At 37.7% G+C, this 14,795-nt stretch overlaps 1 protein-coding gene across 1 annotated transcript in view; it reads right to left on the minus strand.

Moving 5' to 3' along the window:
* Positions 1–14,216, minus strand: part of LOC134750876 (NADP-dependent malic enzyme) — a 51,533-nt gene extending 37,317 nt beyond the window's left edge. The window contains exon 1 of the mRNA XM_063686123.1: positions 14,059–14,216. Within this exon, the coding sequence (XP_063542193.1) occupies positions 14,059–14,105 (47 nt within the window). The 5' untranslated portion in view covers positions 14,106–14,216. The remainder of the gene's footprint in view (positions 1–14,058) is intronic.
* Between the last annotated feature and the right edge of the window lie 579 nt (positions 14,217–14,795).

Below are 14,795 nucleotides of genomic sequence, written 5' to 3' on the forward strand. Positions count from 1 at the left end.
TCAGGGGGTTATGGCTATTTACCATTGAAATAGCCATGACCATAACGTACACCTCTGATTACTTACAACCAGTTAATTACGATAAAACTTCAATCATTAACTAGCATAAGATGTAATGAAGTCTTTGTTTTTTAGGGTTTCGTAGTCAAATTTCGGCATAATCGCTTTCGGAAATAATCGCTTTCTATATTTACCATAAATTCAATCTATCTAAAGAAAAAAAAGTTGTGCGTAAAGCAATACAAAAGTCAGAAATGATAGTCAAAGTCCGACAGTCGTACTTCACTCGCGAAACGCTCCTAACATAATTTTTAAGAAAAAAAACCGACTTCAATGGGGGATGCCGCTGAAAGCATTCTTAGATTCCAGACAATGAAATGAAAAAGACAGCATCTTTTGCCTAATTATGTGAAAAGGAGGTAAACCGACCCACTTTTCTAGTAGCATTTCGTTTTTGTAAGGGTCGCAGTTCTAACCTAACTTAACCTACTTTTCTGGTAGCATTTCGTTTCTGTAAAGGTCACAGCTTTAACCTAACCTAACCTACTTTTCTGATAGCAGTTCTGTTCTGTGAGAATCGCAGTTCAAAAGCTACCCACTTTTCTAGTAGCATTTCCGGGTCCGGGTCTGGGTCCGCATCCGAGTCCGGGTCCGTGTCCGGCTGTCCGGGTCCAGGTTTGGGTCAGAGTTCGGTCCGGGTCCGGGTCCGAGTTGGGGTCCATGTTCAGACCCGGGTCCGGGTCCGAGTCCGGGTCCAAGTTTGGGTTTGGGTCCATAAGGAAGAGAACAAATCGCCAAACGTGAACTATGTGTCATTGAAGAGTTCCATTCTGATAATCATCAGCAGTTCCACTTCATCAAATGTCACTTTTTTAAATGTAAATGCTGGATTTGTTGATGAAAATACAAAAATCACTATATGTATGCCTTTCACATTTGAGGAGTTCCCTCGGTTCCTCGTGGGTCTCATCATCAGAACTCGAGCTTGACAAAAATATGTCTTAAAAACTTAAGTTGCTTAACAAACATAAAGAAGTGGACAAATCACCAAACGTAAACTATGCGTCATTAAAGAGTTCCATTCTGATCATCATCAGCAGTTCCACTTCATCAAATGTCACTTTTTAAAATGGAAATGCTGGATTTGTTGATAAAAATACAAAAATCGCTATATATATTCCTTTCACATTTGAGGAGTTCCCTCGATTCCTCATGGATCCCATCATCAGAACTCGATCTTGACAAAAATGTTTCTTGAAAACCTAACTTGCTTAACAAACACAACGAAGAGGACAAATCGCCAAACGTGAACTATGCGTCATTAAAGAGTTCCATTCTGATCATCATCAGCAGTTCCACTTTATCAAATGTCACTTTTTAAAATGGAAGTGCTGGATTTGTTTATAAAAATACAAAAATCACTATATGTATGCCTTTCACATTTGAGGAGTTCTCTCGATTCCTCATGGATCCCATCATCAGAACTCGAGCTTGACAAAAATGTTTCTTGAAAACCTAACTTGCTTATCAAACATAACGAAGAGGACAAATCGCCAAACGTGAACTATGCGTCATTGAAGAGTTCCGTTCTGATCATCATCAGCAGTTCCACTTCATCAAATGTCACTTTTTTAAATGTAAGTGCTTGATTTGTTGATGAAAATACTAAAATCACTATATGTATGCCTTTAACATTTGAGGAGTTATCTCGATTCCTCATGGATCCCATCATCAGAACTGCTTTTTGACAAAAACGGGACCAATCTGTATGTATATACTTAGAATCAAAAAAAGAATTTTCAAAATCGGTCTAGAAATGACGGAGTTATGGAGTAACAAACATTAAAAAAAAAACACAACCGAATTGAGAACCTCCTCCTTTGAAATCTTGAAGTCGGTTAAAAACGATAAGTGAACGTGACGTCAAGCTAGGTCACTGAGAGCCCATCACCCATTGAAGTATGGACAAAACAAGCGTTTTTGTCGGTGAAATATTGCGTTTGTATATAGTTGCCGTACAATCTTTTTTTGGATAAAATGTAAGGACAATGGAAATGTAAGTTGTTACCTTCTTTTTAAATTTTTGGAAGTTTAAAAAGAACTTAAATTTGAAACTTTTAAGGTTCTGTATTTTTGTATTATATCCATATATTATTTTAATATCCACATTATTGTGATAAATTGCTCATTTGTTATCTATTTTACTCGATTTTGTTATAAAATTCAACATGTGTCATCATCCCTATTGTGTTTGGGGCTATTAGAATTGTCTCGATGAGTGTTAGTTGTTTGTGGAAAGAAAAGTATAGTCAGCGAATAAGATTCTTGGTCAGCGATAAAAGCTTGTAGGTAGGCTTGCTCTTCTCTTAACGGAGGTGCTTATAAATTAGGTGTCTTGTTTCAATAAAAACTTTTCAAATCAATATTGTTTTTCGACCATTTTGCAGCCTAAACTCCGTTTAGAAAATATCCAACCTGAGAATTGAAAATCGAGCTAGGCCATTTGAAATTCTTTCACATTTTTTCCTATAGTTTCAGACCTCTCGAGTAATCTACGTGAATATAACTAATATACCAAACCGACCCAGCTGTATACCGTCGACGCAGGCTCCTGATGATGCTCCTCGGTACGGAGTGAAACATGTCGAGCGAACAAATCGACTTAAAACACGTGAGTGACCCGTTATTAATATATTTAATATACCAAACGTTTAGCAATTTGCTAATTCAAAACCTCTGTGGCTAATACTACACGATGGTGGTTGTTTACAGTCGACTTATTTAGATAGTCTGTTTCTGTCTTGTTATGGCTGTCTGATCAACTACTTATCTAGCTGGAATAATAGCAATTATAATTAAATAAGTAAATATTGACAAGATCAAAGTCAAATTTTGATAACCATAAATATTTAGGGTTATTAAAATTCGACTTTGGTACTTCGTATCTTTCGTAAGTATATACTTACCTAGCAACACAATGTAGCTGGTAAATGAACTAATATTGAAACAGATTACCTTTTTTACTTCTTCTATTAAGCCAAGTGAAATAGTAATGAAGGCGCTCAATGCACCAGACCAGACGTAGCTTTATGACTGTTCTTTATGACGCTCATATATATAGTACTCCACATCGATTTCGATGACGGCGACCTCAGCAATCAAGGTTTTTTCCTCTCATGAGCTCTTATGTGGCTGGCCAGGCCAAACTTACTCTTAAAAACGCTTACGCTCTTGCTCTCTATGATGCTCATGCACATAATGCTGATGCTAGTGCACAGCCGTAACACGCACGGAGAGTAGCCAGTTCAATAATTCCATTACCCATCCTGAACCAGGCCCCAGGGCGAAGGATGCCATTATGAACTCCCAATTTCAAGCCTGAGTGAAATAGCTAGGGTATAGAAGGTAGGAATGACTAGGTTTGTGTAGTAGTCGAGCAAATTACTTAAACCAAGTACCGATTACTATTTAGGTATGAAGGATAGCTCGCGCTGACACGACACGAGCGTCCGATATTTCAGTTTTCTATAGAAAGTATCACATGATCACCGATCACCCGTCATAGAAAACGGAGTGTCGGAAGCCTCGGCCCGGACCCGGACCGTTGTAACGTGACTCATCCTTGACTTCTATTTTCCAAAAAAAACACAATTCCTCATTGATTCAGTACGAGGGTGGGTTGATAAGTTTCCGAAATGAAGACGAAAAAACAAAGATATTTGATTATTTAGATAAGGGAATACAAGTTGACGTGCTGTACTTCGACTTTAAGAAGGCCTTCGATCGCGTGGATAACGACATACTGTTGAGCAAGCTATGTAGCGTTGGCTTCTCGCCGAAGCTGCTCCGGTTGTTTGCCAGTTATCTGCGGGATCGACAGCAGTACGTGCAGCATGGATGCTTCGTATCGAAAGCCTACCACACACGTTCCGGAGTCAGTCAGGGTTCGATTTTAGGTCCGTTTCTATTTGGCTTAATGATAACTGACTTAGCTGCAGTCCCTAAGTATGCCAGATGTTTATTATATGCTGACGACCTAAAGCTCATTTATGGAGTGCAGCAATTGTCCGACTGTGTGTCTTTGCAGGAGGATATTGACCGCCTTCATCAGTGGAGCATTGACAACAAGCTCCTTTTTAACAAATCAAAGTGCTCCGTGATGACTTTCAGCCGTGCCAATAGTCCCTTATTCGCCCAATACCTGCTAGGTCCTGATCCCATAACTCGTGTCGAGTCTATACGTGACTTGGGTGTCATCCTCGACACGCAGCTCAACTTTCATGAGCACATGAAAGCGTTAGCCAATAATTGCTACCAGAGGTTAGGGTTTGTAGTTCGGAATGCGCGAGATTTTGATGACGTCAGGGCTATTAAATTAGTGTACACTGCGTTAGTACGGAGTAAACTTGAAGCTGCCTCGGTCGTTTGGAGCCCGCATGAAGACAAGTACGTCCTGCTTCTGGAAAAAATCCAAAAAGCCTTTCTGCGGTTCTTATATAAGAAGATTCACGGGTATTACCCATATTTGTACCCATCAAAGTTCCTGCTTGGCGTTTTGGGGTTTAATTCCTTAGAGGTAAGGCGTAACTACGGGCTCTTGACATGTAATGTCTTACGGGGGAACTCGGACTGCCTTGAACTGGTTGCACAGCTCGTACGCCTGTTCGTACCATCTATAGCTAAGGCCCAAATTAATTTACGACCGCGAAGTCCTCACCTATTAGCTGTGCCTAAAACGCGCACTATGTCTCATGGCAAATCACCACTTGTCCGCGCTCTACAGTATATCAACGCGCTCCTCGCATCAGCACCGGAATGTGATTTATTTGCAAGTAGTTGGATGGATCTGTGTAAAGAATGTATGAAGTACTGTGAGGCGATGGATAAGCGTGAATCATCTGTTTTGTACTAGTTTTTTTTCTTACATTTGTTCCGTTGTCCTTTCTAGACTGTATCATGTACCTAGTTGTATAAATACTTTCTATTATAAATTTCTCAGTGTATTAGTTCGCTGTAATGCTGTGTAATTTTTTTGAATTAATAAAATAAAATAAAATAAAATAAAATAAATTATCACTAAGTAATTTATTTTTCCCCTCACTAGCTCGGAAAGTTGTCTTTTAACCTTCAAAACAAGCGGGGAAAACGCGTTTTATCCACTAGTGGGGAAAGTAATTTGACCTTGGATGGAGCGTGTTTAAGTAGCTTGACAGATAACAAAACGTAAAACGCTCATGATAATGGTTCGTTCAATAGTAATTATCATTAAATAAATGGTTTGAGAATCTAATAAAAAATATCAAATTTAGCCTTATTTAATGACTTTAATTCATAAACCTTAAAATTCCATAAGAAACGTTTGTTTTTTTATAATGATGTTAAATATAATTCTGAACGCACAAGTTGAGTCGATGCAATTTCAAAACGCATAGTTGACATTTCATACGTCAGAAATGTCAACATTGTCAACAAATTTTTTACTTAAAAACTATTCTCACCGACTCCATAAAAATACACAACTTCCAGAGTTTTCTGTTATAATATCGTAAAAAAATGAGTGATTCCAGTGATGAAGATGATCTAACGCATGTGGATGTTGCACTTTCCTCGCTATAGTGAGGGGAAAAGTTTTGTGTTACACACGGGTGCAAATGTATTTTACTTCTCGTGTGTTGAAGCACTCGCTACGCTCATGTTTCAATTCCACACTCGCGGGTAAAATACAACTTTGCACCCTTTGTATAACAAATAACTATTCTACATATGCTCCTTCTAGCTCGATACAACTAAACCGAGGCTTTTCTACTGGGCCATTTTTCCGTTTTCACATAATTTTTTGTAAAGGCCCTCAATTATTTTGGTTTTGGTGGATTTTTTTGTCGACTTGGCCAGTTGTAATAGCCACTTTATGAAATTTGGACACTCTATGTAAGTCGCAGGCGTCCAAATCCTACTCTTCAATTTTTGCCATCGCAACGGTAGCCGTGTGCGTCTTTAGGGCAATTATTATTATGATACAGAAGAAATTTATATCAATATTTTGAAACTTAACCCTTCGTATGTAAGCACTGATCAGTGCAAACGAATTTAAACCTATTGGATGGAAAACAATGGATTTAAATTCATCCGCACTGATCAGTGCTTAGACATGAAGGGTTAATTGTCGTTTCGGTTTTTTATCAACCCACCCTCGTATGTCACACGTCACACGTAAAGTGCTGAGTAAAACGTAAGAGATAAACGCCAGTCAGATAATCCCGCAGGTCGCAAGCGCATGGTCAAGATCAGCAGAAGGTCGCGCGCACGTGTCCCGCATTCTGCGTGCTCGCGCGCCATGCACGAGTCATTCCGGGCCTAGGGATTGTCATTACTATTTATTGCATTCTAATCGACACTGACTATATACGTGATTATGAAACAGCGAATGCGAGCGACACGATACGGCAAGAGCGTCAACGTCAAACGTTGTGGGTTTCGTTAGGGTGATCATGGCTTAACAAACCTAACTACCTACTATTGATTTAGTGTGACGTCCGTCAGTGGCGTGAAAACATTACACTTTGGAGAAAAAAGCGTAGGTAGGAAATAGTTATTTGTTATACAAGGGTGCAAAATTGTATTTTACCCGCGAGTGTGGAATTGAAACATGAGCAAGCGAAAGGATTCTATAGTTGAACCACGAGCGAAGCGAGTGGTTCTAAAATAGAATCCTGAGCGTAGCGAGTGTTTCAACACACGAGAAGTAAAATACATTTGCACCCGTGTGTAACACAAAACTTTTCCCCTCACTATAGCGAGGAAAGTGCAACATCCACAGGCGTTAGATCATCATCACTGGAATCACAAATTTTTTTACGATATTATAACAGAAAACACTAGAAATTCTGATTTTTACGTGAGTCGGTGAGAAGAACAGTAAAAATTTTGTTGACAATGTTGACATTTCTGTTCTGACGTATGAAATGTCAACGATGCGTTTTGAAATTGCATCGACTCAACTTGTGCGTTCAGAATTATATTTAACATCATTATAAAAAATCTAACGTTTCTTATGGAATTTGAAGGTTTATGACTTAAAATTATTAAATAAAGCTAAATTTGGTATTTTTTATTAGATTCTCAAACCATTTATTTAATGATAATTAATATCGAACGAACCATTATTATGACCGTTTTACGTTTTGTTATCTGTCAAGCTACTTAAACACGCTACATCCAAGGTCAAAATACTTTCCCCACTAGTGGATAAAATGCGTTTTTCCCCGCTTGTTTTAAAGGATAATAGAAGGCTTTCCGAGCTAGTGAGGGGAAAAGAAATGTATTTTGAAAAGAAACATTCCGACGAACTCCAGATTTGATGGATACCCTAGCTTTTTTCATAGTTTTTATAAGCAGCGCCACGCGTGGTTAATTAAAGAAAAAAATGAAAAATGCCATAAGGTATTTTACATAATGCCGACTTTTTCTGCTAACTTTAACTGCTTCGCGTTTATAACATGACGGCGCCGTTTATAAACGGCGGATACTTACAAAATGCCTGCGACATTTATATATACATATACAGTAGAAGTACACTTTACTAATAGAGGATACTGTAAAAAAATATCGTCACAACAAAGGTGTTTTAGCTACCTGTAATTAGACCTCGAAATAAGTCTTAGTCATACCGGTCATTAAATAGTCCTTTTTTTTGTAGTAGGTTACTTTTGAGTACAAAATATTAATATTTCGCAATTCACTTAACTACACTAGACAATCTTATCATTCTGTGAATTCACAAAAGTTTTTGTCTCGACTGCGAGTTGGTTCTTAGTATAAATGAGCCCTGAGATTTACAGCAAAACATGCGTAATCGGGGTTCACAATTATACTAGTCTGATGGTAGTAAGTACCTACTACTTAGTCGGTAAGCATTTTGAACTGACTGCGCTACCGCACAGTTTCGCAAGTATCGTCCCGACGAGTCATGGTAGCGGATGGTTTAGCAACTGTGTGGTCTACCGCGCGCGACCTCATCGTGCTTCGCGATACAGGACCTTACAACGAGGAATTAAGCAAACTGTATGCAATTCATGCATATTGTTGCAATTTTAGCACATACTACTAAAATACCTTGTTTATAGCAATGGAAGAAAATGCTATTTGTGGAAGCCCGAGTGCCATACACATCACGTATGTTTAGCAAGAAGAACCGTTTTACTAAGCAATATTTATAATATTAAATGTGCATTGTATATTACTGGCGACCGTGACGAAAGTGTTACTGAAACCGAATCGTTACATCGGATCATTGTTTGGAGAAAGTGTAATTTGATACACATTTGGCGAACGATTTGAGCTTGGAGAGAGCGACAATAAACATCTTAATGCGATATAGCTCCATCTATTGTTAAGCAGCGCTTTAGGCGTATATATATATACACATAACGTTGCATAAATCACAGAGTTATTCATATTCTCCGTTCAGTGTAAACTGTAAAGTTATACAAAATGCGAGTGTGATGATGATGAGGTCGGTCCGTCACAGAACTTACGATTTACGACAAGGTGTCGGTACTTACAATGATTTAAATATATATTTAAATACATATGTAGTTAAATACATAAGCAATGAATTTTAGCAGTCAATATACAGGAAACTCCCTTGCTAGATTAAGGATTTCCTTTTAGTTTATTGCGATCAACAACAGATCTATTTATATTTCAAAATTAATTGTATTTTCATAAAAAAAGAGCAGTTCTCGTCCACATCTACATTTCAATAACAAAAGATTTGCGATATCGCTTTATCTACACTGAATAAGTTTACAAAACAGACTGTATAAGTACTTACCTATATTTAAATACTATATATACCTCGACATGCGACGTGTGACGAATGCCCCGTAAATTTACACCAATTTATGACCATTGCAAGGAAATTTCGAAGATACGGTGACTCTAATATTATACGGACATATACATTTTCAGAATTACACGACATTCGGAATCACTCGAATACATTTTACCTAAAAATATGAATCATATTTGCTAAAATTAAATAGGTGTTCATTGTTATTGGTTATTGCATGTACCTACGTACTCACAAGTAGCCGTGGCAAAATGCCGGGACAATGCTAGGGAGATGGGAACTCTAAAAGCCCCATTCCAAAAACTTTCAGTGTTGTCCACATACTCAATCACTGTAATTTTAAAAACTGTTCCTAGTTTGTCTAACCACTTGCCCGGTTTGCGCTTTTTATAACGTAATGATATTGAACGTTACCGTAATTTTAAGTAACGGCTGTTATTATTTATAATGAATGCTTCGTCATAGAAACGCGTCGGCTAGAGTATGTTGAGTATGTCACATAGAAATCTTGTCGTGGTATAGAAAATCTGTAAGTGCCGAGCAGAGAGGTAGCAGCTTAATGTTATGTTATAAACTATAAACCAACCACTAAGTGGATAAGACTTGAAACTCTTGAAAGTGTAAGTGTTGCCTCAAACAACAAACCATTTACTACACTGACAGGGTAGGAAGAGTGTTTATGTAAGTCATAAGAATTAGTCTGTACTATATATATGCCAACATTTTTTTTTCTTTTGCACCTGACTGCGACTTGTTTGCCGACAAAATCCATAAACTTTTAAAGATTTTTTACTTTTTAGTGAATCAACACAGGTAGCTTATTAATTATTGTCATATTTATCGTATAACTTTATTACATATAGCTTTAATTACTTAGTTTTACTGTTTACAGCGCATTGGCGCCCTTAGCTGTAATGCTGTAAAATTTTATTTCAATAATAAATAATATGTACCTATGTCCATTTTATTTCGCACCAATAAATATAAATTATATACAATAATCATAGCCCCGCAAAACTCAATAATGAGTTTGACTGTGGGGTCATCAGACTCATCAGTCTCTAGATACATATGTACTTAACTTAATTTTATAGTAGTGCAATTACTACAAAATATTGAGGTAGTATATTTTTAACATAGATTTAAATTTAGACTTCTTATTTTCACATCTTATGGCTTCGGACAATATTAAAATATTTTATTTTGAACTTTATACGGTAACGAATTTAGCTTATAATGGTATATGATAAATACATTTACTTTAAAATTTACACAGTCAGTGGACACAACCGGACCGGAACTTCTGCCCAAATACTTAACCGAATCCGAATACTTTAACTGTCACAAGTATACCGGTTTTTTTATCGGTTTCGTCGGCGGTTACAGGGCTTACAGTCCACCTAGTCTATGGACTTGCAATTCTAGAGGTGTCACATGCGCGTTGCCGGCTCTGTGATGTGTAAAATCGGTTCATTCCCTTGAACTTTTATCAATGACCCCAACAGTAAATGGAGCGCTCTATTAGGGGAAGGTTGCTATCATTGGACCGGCGCTTTGAATGAACCATCTAAATATTTGAAAACCTACGCATGCTAGACAGAGATAGACAAGACACAAAGTGTCCTTGAGCGATCCATGCGGCCCTACCGCTTCCTCAGTCGCGTCGCGCTTCTCGGCGACGAGTGAGCGAGTGACGTGAGCAAGTGTGTTTCGAGTCGAGCGATTTAATAATTACGCTAAAGAGAAACGCAAATAATTGTCATTATACTTGCTTTTGTTTGAGTGTATTGACGTATCATGGTTAGAAATAAATTAATCATTAAATTTATAATAATAGTTTCTGGCCAGTTATTTTCGTTATTTTTATTTTTTTGTTAGTTGCTATCAATGGACCGCATGTATGTCCTATCATCAGACCGGTCCAATCATGGCAACTTTTTTTTTTCAGTTTTAAAAATGTCATCTAAAGAAGGCTGCCATACGTCATGTACTTATTGATTTATATAAAAACGTTTAAATACTCTTAATAAAAAATATATTAAAATAAATAAAAATGACAATTTCTATAAGTCTCCTTGATTGGACCATCAGCAAAAAAATTCTAAGTCCATTGATGGTGACTCCGTGGTCCAATCAAGGTGACCCTGTCCGAACAAGGCAACAGTGCGAAAATTCTTTTTTACGTTTTTTCTCCTAGATTATTAAACTGTATTCATTTGTCTGTAAGGTCACGAATAAATATATTTCAATGGTTCAAAATTATCAAACTTGTTTTAATTTCTTACATGAATTGTGTAAATACAGCAACCTTCCCCTACTAGAACAAGGACACAGGTGACAATTTTCCCAAGAAAATTCATTTTATCCAATTCTTAGCTCCTCGAGTATACAAGTAAGTATTAAGTAAGAATTCAGCTTGTATAAAAGCAATTGAAGGTAAATGCTTAAAACGATAGTCATCATGAGACAGTTAAAATTTCGTCAAAGCGACATGGACATGGACATGAAACAGTCAGTCAGTAATCACAAAACAACAAAAGTTCTTTACTAATTATTTTTATGAAACAAGAAACAGGAAATATAAATACTTCGATGAATAAGATGCATAGCATAAATTAATATCTACTCGTATGCATATAAGGTATTTACATAGATATTATGTATAGTACATGCATGCAAATTGCATTGAAATTGTTCATTATTTATTGCAGCTGCAGCAGCTAAGTAAACATTTCATAAACAATAGACAATAACCGCACCGCGTAAGTATACTATTATCAAGTTGAAGCCTAATCTAGATTCACAAAGTCTACGTAAATTTATTAAATAATACATATTAACTAAAATAAAAGGTAAAAGGCCAGCAGAAGGCAGAAGGGTCGGTGCCTCTTATGGGACGCAACGTGTGTTAAGTAGCACGCTTAGCACCTTTGCCCCGTCTCATCTGAGACACACCAACGGTGCTGCTGGTTCAGCTGCGGAGTATGCGGCTAAACAGAAGCATACGAAGTACTCTTCCTTGGAACCAATGTATAATTTTATACCAGTTGCGGTGGAGACTGCAGGACCTTGGGGTGCGGAGGCTAAGGAGTTTGTGTGGGACTTGGGTCGGCGACTGAGAGCGATCCTCGCTCCGGATCGTACCTGGTCTAACAGATCTCCTTGGCAATTCAACGGGGCAACGCTGCCAGTGTCATGGGGACGTTTGGGCCGGCTACGGTCCGGGGTGGCACCAAAGCCTAGTTTAATTTAGTGGTTAAGATTGACAAAGCCTGTTGCTGATTTGGTTTTGTGTCCACTTGACGAAGCCTGCGTTGCTGATCACAAACTATGCATGGACTTTCTTTTCAAAATAATATTTGAACATTTTATTATTAACTAAAATAATATTAGTTGATATTAGTTATAAGTAGATTTGATCTTATTTGAACAATGAAAATAAATTTATGTTAAAGTAACAACGGACTGTCTTGTTGTTGTTGTTGGTAAATAGCGATCTCTATCAGGCAACCTACTCGTAATAATGCAAATACCTATATGTCGATACCTTACAACTCTTGCTATTCATCAGTAAAATGATAACCTATACCTAATACGGAATTAAAAGACTAGGTGACCGAAATCAATTTCACCGTTCATTGTCTGTCATGGTCCATTGTCGACTAACCCCAACAAGAAGTTACAATTTTTTTGTTATGGACAAAGCTCCGCAAAACTACATTTAGTTTGACTATGGAGTCAGGGTATCAGTCTCACTATTTTATATTAAATTAAATTTATATTATAATAGGCGTACATTGGGAGTTATTTTAAATAGGTATGTCTTGAATAGTCTATAGGGTACTGACTGGGTAACACATCCCCTATACATATATAGAGTACCTATTCAAAATACCTTTTCACCTCAGTAGCTCGAACAAGCCTACTTTCGTCACTCCCAGGAGTGAGGAAAGTGCGACTTTCCTCACTCCAGGGAGTGAAACAATGTAGCTTTTTAATTTAGTGAAGGCCATGAACTTCTTACTTTTATTACATTTTTTTTTGATGGTATGGTACGGTACGGTACGGTACATTGTGATGTCGTGTCGTGTCGTGTCGTATCGTATCGTATCGTATCGTATGGTACATATTATAATACTTTTTTTTTTGTTTATTCTGTATAAGTCGAAATACATTTTAACCTTTAATATGTTCTTTTTTTTTTTTTTTTTTTTTATGAAATAGGAGGCAAACGAGCAGACGGATCACCTGATGGAAAGCGATTACCGCCGCCCATGGACACCCGCAACACCAGAGGGGTTGTAAGTGCGTTGCCGGCCTTTAAGATGGGAATACGCTCTTTTCTTGAAGGTTTGAAGGTCATATCGGTCCGGAAATACCGCAGGCGACAGTTCATTCCACAGTTTGGCTGTGCGAGGCAGGAAGTTTCTAGAGAAACGTACAGTTGAGGACTGCCAACCATCTAAGTGGTGAGGATGGTAATGTTTTCGCGTAGGGCGATGGCGAAAAGAAGCTGCAGGGATTAATCCGAACAATTCCTCGGAGCACTCCCCGTTATACACGCGAAGTTCTCACTACTGAGGTGAAAAATTATGTGTGTAACACGAGAGCAAAGTTATTTTACATCTCGTGTTTTTGAGTCCCTCGCTACGCTCAAGATTCTACCTTAGAATCACTCGCTTCGCTCGTGATTCAATTATAAAATCTTTCGCTTTCTCGGGACTCAAAATAAACACTCGCAAGAAAAACCAACTTTCCTCTCTTGTTGCACAAATAACTATTTCAAACGGTTTTTAAATCTACTTTTTTGGGCTCTTGTACTATGTCCTCGAGCAAACTGTTCTTAAGTGTCTTATCGCCGTAATAATTATACACCCTAGGTATTTTATATAAATTTGCCATATTTTTGTCTTTACGTAAATCGTAAAGGTAAAAGCATTTCACCAGCTGGGTCTGGCCCTGTGGTCTGGCCACTCTGGCCAGTGCATGTCTTGAGAAATTATGTTTCTGTCCAGGGACAAAACTAATTTTACACCCTCCTAGTCCCATGTAACTTTGGCATACCTACGTGTATAATTTGATCAATAAACAAGAAACTGCTTAATAAATTTATTTCATACCCTATTAATAACCTAACTCGATCGACCGGTTACTCAAGCGATAAAATAATGCTGTTTATTTATAAACAAGCAATCACAACTACTTACTGCCACTTCCTCTTATCGTTCAGCTTGACGGACGCGGAGTTCCCCATGGCACCTGCACTTCAAGAACTCTATTAGTAAAACGGTAGACTCGATCAACAGCGAGTGGCGGTGTGCGCGCGACCTAGCCATGCGACTCCTCGAGACTGTTCTCCGCGGCCCTGACTTTCCCTCCACCTTTTCCACCACTTGTTGCGAACAATGAACATAATTATCGTAAAATGAGCTCCGAATTATCAAGATTGCATTATCACTATGGACTATGGGTAGTTTTAATTTTGATACTTGTCATATTTTTTCTACTTGACGGTAGATGGCGTAGATAGTTCCGTAATTACGTTGATTCAATCTTCCAATAGCCAATGATAACTTATAGCTAGCACTTGCTTTGATAAAGCAATAGATAGAGAACGCACCCTTGTTTTATGCATGTTTAGAATAAGCGTAAATAAATCATTCAATGACAGTGAAGGTGATCGAAATCATATCGAAACGCACCGCACCAGCATGTTGGAAATAGAAGACCAGAAGTGGGTAGCTGAACTGTCTAAACTATTTTTGCAATCTCTTATTCTTTCAGCAATAGTTTGTAAGAATAGTAAAATGCTAATTTTTGTTATTAAATGTATTTCGAGCTACTCGAAGCTAGATGGCGGTGTGTCAAGTTTGCCACAATGCACTAACATTTAACTTCCTGTAGCTAAATTATGTTTAATCATAACATTCATGACCTTTGTTAC

Source organism: Cydia strobilella, chromosome 2, assembly GCF_947568885.1.
Source record: "Cydia strobilella chromosome 2, ilCydStro3.1, whole genome shotgun sequence".
In the NCBI taxonomy this organism is placed as follows: domain Eukaryota; kingdom Metazoa; phylum Arthropoda; class Insecta; order Lepidoptera; family Tortricidae; genus Cydia; species Cydia strobilella.